General features: G+C 36.7%; 1 protein-coding gene across 1 annotated transcript in view; it reads left to right on the top strand.

Annotated features, from left to right (window-relative positions):
- The first annotated feature begins 5,795 nt into the window (after positions 1–5,795).
- Positions 5,796–10,289, top strand: part of TTC29 (tetratricopeptide repeat domain 29) — a 236,176-nt gene continuing 231,682 nt past the window's right edge. The window contains exons 1-2 of the mRNA XM_047090368.1: positions 5,796–5,887; positions 7,668–7,751. Coding sequence (XP_046946324.1) covers positions 5,796–5,887; positions 7,668–7,751 — 176 coding nt within the window. The remainder of the gene's footprint in view (positions 5,888–7,667; positions 7,752–10,289) is intronic.

Raw genomic sequence — 10,289 nt, 5'->3', positions numbered from 1 at the left:
GGCGCTTTTCCTGCTTCCCAGTTCACCTGACCCTCTGAGGGCAGTGGGAAAATAAACCGGTGTAGGAATAAATTACTAGTCCCGTTTAGGACTAAGTAGGAACAGAAAGGGAACTGCGGTGCCCGCTGTTTGAGTAAAGATAACTTAGTGTCTAATAAGTTTGAGAGATCAAATTGTTATCCCTAATGTCACGTTTGTATTGGAATATATTAATACATATACATAATTCAGATGTACTGGCATTTCATTGAATTAGTTATTAGTTTCTCCCCTAGGGACTACATTTTGGTATTAAAAGAAAAAGTCCATTTAAACACACATTAGGTACTTGGTATTATTTGTATGAGTGACTCTTATTCCATGATTTGGGACAGGAAGAGGAGTTATTCTGTTAACTGATTTGTAACTTTTTTCTTCTCTCCTTTGCTATTATTATTCCTAATTTTCAGACTGAAGTCTTTAAACCTTGGAGAGACCTTCAGCAGTAATCTCCGAATGTAAGTCAACTGAAACATGGCCTGCCTTCAACACTTTTCCTGCTTTATATTTTGATTTCATCATCAAGAAATGTCAGTTGGTAGAAAATGTCTGATTTCTATTTATTTTATTTAATGACCTAACTCATTACCTACTGAGTGCTAGAGGTGTTTAAAAATTATGATACAAGGGATAAACGTTGAGCAACTCTTTCAGCTTCTTTGTGTGACTTTCTTTTACCCTTTTCAGGACCATAATTATTGATACTTTTTCCATAGTTTTCTTTAAGCTTTTATAGTAAAAAGAGCTTATGGTGATAATGTGAACAGTTCTAATTCTTACAAATGATTTTATTGGTGATCGGAAAATCATATTTATTTTGAATTCTCTTGATGACAAATAATAAATTTGTTTGCTGTGGTCTGTCGGCTTTCTCACATCCCAAAGTGATTGAATTCTAGAGATGGTAGTCGGCCTCAGACCTCCTCACTCCCCAAGTAGGCTCTGTCCACTCAGTGCTAGCCCTACCCTTTTCTTTGTGTTTCCTGATGAGGGCATCTCTGGGCAGGAGGAGGAGGGTTACTCTTTGAAGAATTTTACTTGGGGGGCAGAAATTTAAACTCTCACCATGGGACACGTTCAGCCTGACCCAGCACTCTTAAACCTTTCATCCTGTATTTCTCCATTCTCATTTGTCTTTGCATGTGGGGGCCAAACCGTGATACAAGAGCCAACCAGCAGATCAAAGAACCCACCAAATCTCTTCTGAATACCAACAGTGGAATGGCTTCAGGCGGCCTTTTGATCTCTGTCTCAGCACCCTTGGTGCCACATGCAGCACCGCCCACTTGCTGGTACTGGGAGAGCTGCCTCTGGGTCCTCCTCACACACTGCTTCACCCTCGGCTCCTGGAGCTAAGCTGGTTTTGGTACCAGCCAGAGAGGTGCCTCACATTCTCTGTCTCCATGTGCCTGGATCGGAACCATTCCCTTCCTGCAGTCACACCCATCTTGTGTGATTTCCTCTGTGGTCTTGAACCAGGAGAGCCCTGATACAGCGCATTGTTTAGGATGTGTTCCATTTCTGCTTGAACACAGATAGTCACCCTGAACCATTCATCCTGCTCGGTGGAGCTCACCTAGGAGCTGGGAACACTGTCTGTCCAACACCAGGAAAGTGATACAACTCATATCAACAAAGAGCAAAGGGCTTCCTTGACAGGTATAATTTCAGACTAAAATGACAGGTCCCTAAGCATGCTTGCGTTTTTTCTCATTCATTTTCCTCTTGGCTGCTTCTATTTGCTAGAAAGCACCAACTTCCTACTTTAACAAAATTCAGCATAAATAAGACTGAACTTACAAAAGAGATGGTGATTATTTAGATTAAAAAAATTTGTTGTAGGAAACCTTTAAATATTTGATGCATATCAAATGTTATGTGCCATAAAATTCAGCTCACACATTACCTGTTGTGTAGAACAAAATACCTTTATGTGACCATGAATCAATTGTGAAAAACAACATCCCGTTTCCCAGCAGGCATAAGCCAGGTACCTGTGTGGGGTTTAAGGCAGGGGGGAAGCCTGCTCAACTTTCACCCTAACTCTGAGCTTAAACTTTCCAACACAGTTTGGTTGGAGCCTATTTTTTCCAACATTGAGTTAATAACTTTTTTTTCCACTTTATCATTCAGCTCTGACCACCCCCCATTCAGAGTCTGTGCCTTGAGGCTTGCCAGCAGGGCTTGCAATACTAACATTAAACTAAATTTAAGAGTAAAGGTGCTCCTGCTGCTAATGTTCTCAGATCAGAGGAGAGCAAAATGAAGGAACTGGCAGCTGAAACGTTAATGGTAGGAAATGACTCAGATATTGAAAAAAAAAAAAGAATCGCGGTTCATATGTGTGACAAAGAAGACATGTTCCTCTCCACGTGTGGCGTTTGCATTTGATTTCATTAGATGCTTATATTTTCTAGCAACAATTATCTAACCCAGTAAACATCAAAAAGGATAAATTTTACATCACATACTGACAGCCCAACTTTATGGGGGTGGCTTTTACATACCTTGTTGGCTGGATCGCACTCTGGGGTTTGGTGCCTCTTTCTGTCTACAAGCAGCTGGATCTTTCTAGTACTTGGAGAATTACAAGTACTGTTTCCTCATTTTGAAACTCCTTGATGAACCCTTCAAGGGCCCTTGCAGTTATGTAGAAATCACTCCTGCCCCAGTGCCCTTGGCAAGCAAAGTGGGGGCTCTCAGAACTGTCTTAATTCATAGAGGATGAAATGCCCCAACTGAAACAAACACAGTCATTGTTTTTCTCCTGTCCCTTTAGAAATCCATTAAGGATAGACAGATGAGGGTTAAGAGCTGAGATGGCCCAGATTTGCTCTGTAACATCAGAGGACTGTGGAACATAGACGACTCTTAGCTTCTCTGAAATAGGCTCATCAGAGGTGGGCTTGGGGAAACCTTTGGTATGCCTTCAAACCTGTCCATGAGATTTATCTTTATGTTGGCCTTAACCTCTTACCACATGTTCCACATAATATTGCCATTTAGTAAGTTCTGGTTATCCAAGTAACTCAACCAGTTAATATGACATCTGATCAGAAGAGTAGGGTTTTTTTTTTTTTAGTTTTATTTACAAAAGAAGTCACTATATTATGAAGTTATGAAGTAGGAAAGGACTAAATAACATTTGCTGTTCAGACAGTGTGCTTTAAAGCTGTAACTATTTAAAAGTAAGTGGACATTGTTTCATGGATCATACCATGCCCTGATAATCTGGGTAATGCTAGGATTCCATCATATGTAAAACATGACACTGATCTGCATTAAATTTTCTATCGGGGCACCTGGGTGGTTCAATCGGTTAAGTGTCCATGATCTCATGCTTCATGGGTTCGAGCCCTGCATCACACTCTGTGCCGACAGCTCAGAGCCTGGGGCCTGCTTAGGATTCTGTGTCTCCCTCTCCCTCTGCCCCTCCCCTTCTCACGCTCTGCCCCCCCCTCTCTCTCTCTCTCTGTCTCTGTCTCTCTGTCTCTCTCTCCCTCAAAAATAAATAAACATTAAAAAAATTAACAAAAAAATACTCTTCTCTTTAATTATTCAAAAAATTATTTTCATAATCTTTCATTTATTTCAAAAACTTTCCCTCAAGTCTTATTATTCTTCCACCTGCCTCCCTCATGGCTTTGTAGCACTAGAGGAATATTGTACCTTGGCTGTCCATAGCTGGCTGTACCCCAGATCTGACCACATCTCTCCACCTCCACCTCTCCCTGAGTAACCATCGACTTTCACCCAGATTTCATAACAACTGGCCTCCCAGCTGGCCTGTGTTATCTGCCCTTCATCCCCTGTAGTCTAAGCTCAAAGGAAACAAAACTGATCCTTTCGAGGTGCAAATCAGGTCATATTACCCCTATGCTCAAAATCTCCAAAGGATTCTTAATGAGAGTAAAAGTCAGTTTTTATAGTAATCTTCAAGACCCTACACCATCAGAACACTACCAAATTTCTCATTAATGTCTTTGACTTTATCTCATTCTGCTCTTATTTATGCCTTCACTACTGGTGAGCACTTGGGTAATTTCTAGGTCCCTGCTTTATATTTTGCTGTAGATCTTATCATCATCGGACATTATATATATTTTGTATGTTTGTGTATTATCTGTTTTCCCCCACATCACCCCTATAATGTAAATTTTGTGAGATCAGAGATTTTCATCTTTTTTGTTCACTGCTGTATCTTTAGCACCTTGAACAGTACTTGGCACCAAGTAGTAGCTCAATAAATATCTGTTAAATATATTTAAGGCCCAGGTTGGTAGTGCTTTACCCTGGGTCTCACATGTAGTAAATGCTGGAAGTAAGTGACTTAAACCCTAAAATAAGCCTTTCAGTTGTTTGGTGAGGCTTAGGATAGACATCACAACTGGTGGGCATGGTGGTGGAATCAAGAGGCTGTGGCCTTTTAGATGCCTCTCTAACAGTAGAAATGTGTGTTCTTTTGCATCTGAAAGCCCTTGCAGCATGTGACAGTTTTTCCATTCTACGTCCACAGACATTATGTCCACACTTCTTCCTATTTAGGGTAATTTTTAGATAACTTGATTTTATAGACCCACCTTCATTATTGCTCAGCTACCTTCCCCACTGTGACACATTGCATCTCCCAAAGATGGCCACAACAATATCTCCATCCCACATTCTCTTCATACAATGTGGTGTTGATACTGTCCCATCAGTAGGTGAATCTATGTTCTTTAGCCTTGAATCTGAACAGGACTTTTATCCCAGTAGAAGCAGTACTATGTGACTTCCAAGGCCAAGCTCTGAAAGTGGATATAGTTTCCATGGCTCTTCTTCAGCATGCTTGTCTTTGGAGCACTGAGCTGCTGCGGGAGAAGCCTGAGGCTGCCAGGCTGTGAGGAAGCCAAAGCCCTATGAGGTGGCCAAATGTAGTGTTCTGGAAAATAGCCTGTTAAGGTCACAGCTAATACTTTTAATTACCAGATACAAGGGATAAGATACAGATGATTTCTGACCCCCCCCCACCATTGAGTTACCCCTAAACTTCTGAGTCTTCTCAGAAGAGGCCCCAGTCATCATGGCATAAAGAAAAGCCATCCCTTGTACCCTGTCCTAATTCTTGACCCACAAAAAGTGTGAAAGATGATAAAATGATGGTTGTTTTAAACAATCTTTTCTGGATCTCTATATTTTGAAGTGATTTGTTACACTATGGTAGCTGTGTGCCTCTTGGGGAAGCTGTCTCCTTGTTGAGAATCAGTCTTAGCATCCATCACTTCTAAAGCCTTTATTTGTGAGTGAGAAAGTTTTTAGAAAACAGCAAAGTATGAGCAATTTTCAATTATTGATTGTAACAGGAAAGCAAAGCATGAGCATTTGAAATCTATAGCTGTCCTGAAAATCTTCACTCTTTAATTGCAACCATGTCCCTTAACAAAACTCCTACCAAAGCCCCTGATTGTCTGAATCTTCAATTCATTTATCAGATTTTTTCCTTATCCATTGTTGGTAGAGATGCAGACAAGTAATAAATTGGCCAAAAGGCACATAGTAGAAGAAAATAATGAGAAGCAACCTGCAGAATCCACTTAGTGAGTATCCTTCCTGAATAACAGAGCTATAGCTCTACATACAGAGGCATTCTCAGCTAAGATGACAGACTGTAGATCTCTAATTATGTCTTAAAGGATTATTTGAAAGATTCATTCGTTAAAATACTGTTTCTGGTTTTTGTTTTTGTGTTTTGGTTTTTTTTTTTTTTGTAGTCTAAAATGACCACCCTGCCCCCACTGCCCATGACACACCCAAAGCTTACATCTTTAGCCAGACAGAAGCTGCCATGTTTCCCCAGCACGATTCCAAGGTACGTGACCCTGGTTTTCATTTCTTTTCCTACAGAATGAATTGATTGCAGTAAGAAATGTCAATAACACATCTCAGAAAACAAAATTGTTTAAAGACAAAAGTATATTGTTATATTCAGAATATTCAGGTCTGCTGTTTCAAAAGGATTGATGAACTTCATCCAAATATTAAGAATTTATTTGCTTAGCAAGCTAGTGCTCATTTGGTTGTTTTATTTCCTGTTCTAATTATATCATGGTCCTATAAAACATTGGAGATATATTTGCTTTTTAAGATGTTGATGGAGAATTGAAAGCAGAGACTTTAGGACTGAAAGGTGGATAGCTGCTAATCCAAAGGTCCTGAGTGCTGATTTCCGTTTTGGAGGAAGGAGAACCCAGTGTTATTGCTGGGGTAAGTTGGCAGGCAAGATTTAGGAACTGAAATGATCCTGGGGCCTGAAAATGCTGCTACACATGAAGGACTGCTGAGCTCCTGGAGCTGCCACGCAGAAACTTAAGGACAGAGAACAATGTATTTTGTCCTAAGTATTAATGTGAATTTAGAAACTGTTCCTTAGAAATTGCCATTTATGGCTTTATTGAGTTATAGTGATGCAAATATTATTTATCAATATAAATAATTTGTGTAGGTTTGATTATTTATTTCATATGCCAACTTTTCACTTCCTGCAAGGCATAAGGATCAAAGTATTACGAAACTACTTTCTTTTGAGAAGGACCATACTTTAGTATTTGTGGGAAAGACCAAAGTCCCTGGACCAAAATAAATGCATACAGCTAAACTAACATAAAAGTTCCCTTATAATAGCAAATCAAATTTTCCTTTCAGAAAATTTGAAAAACAGATTTTTTGATGCATGCATAATTCAGGGTATATGTATATTCTTATTTTCAATTTTACTTTTGAATAATGTGGAATATTTACAAAGTCTGACAAAGCTTGTTCTTCCTGTCTTTTATAATGCTTGAGATTCATTTTCTTTTCAACACCAGCACAAACACAGCCCAATCTCACATCTCTACAATAAAGTTTTTAAAGAAAACTATTTCTTGTATTCATTTTATTGAAGAAAAAACATTTTTTTCATCACCATTTAAGGCATAGTTTTGTATTAACATTTTACATTAGCTTCTGAATAAAAACACATACTTGTTTAGGCCTGTACTTCCATTGTTACAGGATGTTAGTAGTATGCTTGTTTTTAAAGGTGCAAGGGAGTGTGAAGAATAAATACACTACAATTGTAATATATTTCTCAGTAAAGTCTTCTTAAAATCACTTTTTTAAAAAATAATTTGAATTTATGTGTGATAAAAAAAAACACTCAAACATTTCAGTGCAAAGTTGGTGATGTTTAGAACAAATAAATTTTATACATCTGTATCAAATAGGTGTTCTTAGTTCAAAATCCAGTGTGAGACAGAATATGACTTCTGTATTGGAAAGTTACAGTGTGAAGCAATGTGAGTAAAATGGAAGAGCTTATAAGCTTTGAGGAGAAAACTCCAGTTACTTAAGAATGCTGATTCTTTTAATGTACTGGTGCTTTATTTGTTTGCACACTGAGTTAATATTCTTCCCTGTCCCTTTCCATTCAAGAAAATGAAAATTTGGAAATTATTAATCAACAACCTAAGTCTATAGCTATTGTAGAACATTTATTATATATAGTATTATACCTTAAGTATTTCTCTTCTCCTGGTGGCATTTTATATGTTTGGGAGCTTTTCAACTTGATAAAGCAGTGCTTTATTATTTCTTTCCATTTCATTTAGGTCTCAGTTGATCAAAGAAAAAGATGACATAGATCATTATCTGGAGGTGAATTTCAAAGGATTGTCAAAAGAGGAGGTTGCTGCGTAAGTATAACCTCTTAAAGGTACTTTAATATAAAGTTTGTTTCTTTTGTCTTGATTCTTTATTGAAATTTCAGTTTTCTTGTGCAGTACAACTTTTTCATTGGAACATGGCATTTAAAAATTAAAGCCCATATTAAATAGTGATAAGTCATGTCTATTGATCTTACACATATCAAAGTCTTTAATTTTATGGCTTTCAAAATTCTCATATTTACCAAGATATTATACTATCACATTTGCAATATTTTAGTTAAGTCTGTGCTATTAATTGCTTATTAACTTCCATTTTAAGGTGTATTGCCTCCATGGGGAGAAATTTCTTTTAGAGAAAGATCATATCTCTTTTTCCTAGCAACTTAAAACAACAATTCCTTACAAATATATGTTCCTCCCCCCACCAAAAACCCACAAAAGAATGAGTGGATTGTACTTTATTGGTTACTTTTTACATAAATCTAAATTGTCTGGATTTATTTTATCAATGGACAACACGAACTTTGCCATTTTACCACGTTAGAAACTAATTTATGGTTTGAGTAAAAACAGTATAAAAATCTGTGTAGGTTAGTGAGAAATGAATAAAAACCTATAATAATAGCTAAACAGGTTTAATATTTCTTGTCTGTAGACTTGGTGGCTATGTTATCATCAGATCGTTAGATATAAGCACTGAAAAATAGAAATATTTTAATGCACATGCATCTTATGAAACTCATTAGATGACTCAATTAAAATATTTTATGCAATAAATGCTTTTAAAGCATCCTCTCTACTAGTATTGTCTAGTGCTGTGGGATTCTACTGAAAGTGCTTTCTTAGTATTTTTGGTATAGATTTTCACAAAGTGTAAAATTCCAAGTCTCTTGATATGTTTCATTTGATTAGATATTATCTTTGTGAATTTGCATATAATGTGGAAAAATGGAATAGTTCATTCTGTCAGTAGTTACTTCATAGAGTGACAAAATTTTACAGTACCTATAATCACTGTCTTCGTTGGAATGCTATTGACTTCCATATGTGTTATATGGGCCCTCTGGTTAAATGCTTTGCTGATTGCTGATTTATTAACTTTCCATGGTAACCTGTTGGTTAAAATTAAAGGTTAATATTGTCTGATGATACTTCTTGAAAGAAAAGTATATATGAGTGATATTTTCCTTCTTATTTAAATATAATGATATACAAATATCTGTAATTGACTTAAGAAGTAGGAATTAAATTTGGAATTAAACATGCTTCAGATATTTTAACAAGCTAGAAATCCATATACAGCACTTAAAATCTGCTAAGCTTTCAGTCTGCACTGAAGAAAACTTTGACCTAAAAATGCAAAATAGGCTTTGCTGATGAGCATTCTCTTAATATTTTTTTCATTAAAGGTATTACCAAAATTATTTCAAATCCATAATATGCTACAGAAAACAAGTAGCACCAGATAAATCTCAATCCTTACAATTGCATTCTCCTTAAAGTTTCCTGCACCTGAATACTTTCTTAGACCAAAGCTAAGATAGTGGATGCAAACCTTAATAGGAAGATAGCTTGTACTTAGTTCACTCTTTTGATTGATATATATTCTAGGCTTTGCCACAGACAAACTAATTGAATAACATGTAAGGGAGAAAGTTGATGAATAATTTCATCATCTCCCAGCAATACTCAGCAGGTGCCATAGGAATTATGCATATTCTGTTAACCAAGGAATTGCTACATAAAACTTTTTATTAGTCATTCAACTCTAAAAAGATAAATTAGTCAGCAAGCCTTCAAGTGCCTGCTTTATATCTAATACTAGGTTTTTCACAGGGGGAAAGACAATGATATCTTATTATAAAATATTTGGCCCCTTCCTTGTCTCTATTTGAAACAATATTTACAAACAGGAAACAAATATGGAATAAATGAGTGCTGATTGTATTATGAGGGGCAGCCTCAAGGTCTAGAGGAAATCAGGATAAAACCTACCAAGGAAGACAGATTTTGAGTTTGGCTTTCTGTTTGGTAGCATTATAAAGTGACCAAACTAGTACATCACAGATCCTCAATATAAAAGGGGAAGAAATTGATGAATCAAATTTTCAGTCAGACAAAAGCAATGTCTATGATAAACCTTTAAATCTCTATATACACTGCTTTATACATACATATATATATTATATATTTGGTGCTAAGATCAAGTGTATAAAGATGGTTATATGCATGTTCATTATATAATTGATATACATATCCCATAATATGTATGTGCTCTCTGTCCCAAAATAATGTGAGTCCCAAAATAATGCTTCATCATCTAACCCAAAAACTTTATACTCTGGACTTCCCTTCTATCATAATGGGTGGAAAGTTCCTATTCTTGTCTAAGGATGATGCCTCTACTTGTGCTCTGAATACCATCCGCTCTTACTTGTTCCAAGACTTTCTCCTGCAATTAAACACATTTTTCTTCTACATCATCATTTTCTCCCTTTCCACTGGATCAGTCTCACTTAGCATTCATATTGACTTTAGTGTTTCCCTTGACTTCTTATCCCCCTC

This window comes from Lynx rufus, unplaced genomic scaffold (genome assembly GCF_022079265.1).
Source record: "Lynx rufus isolate CCGP_SWC_20201006 ecotype Redwood Valley unplaced genomic scaffold, mLynRuf1.p SCAF_3, whole genome shotgun sequence".
In the NCBI taxonomy this organism is placed as follows: Eukaryota; Metazoa; Chordata; class Mammalia; order Carnivora; family Felidae; genus Lynx; species Lynx rufus.
This window is presented reverse-complemented; position numbering and strand designations above follow the sequence as displayed.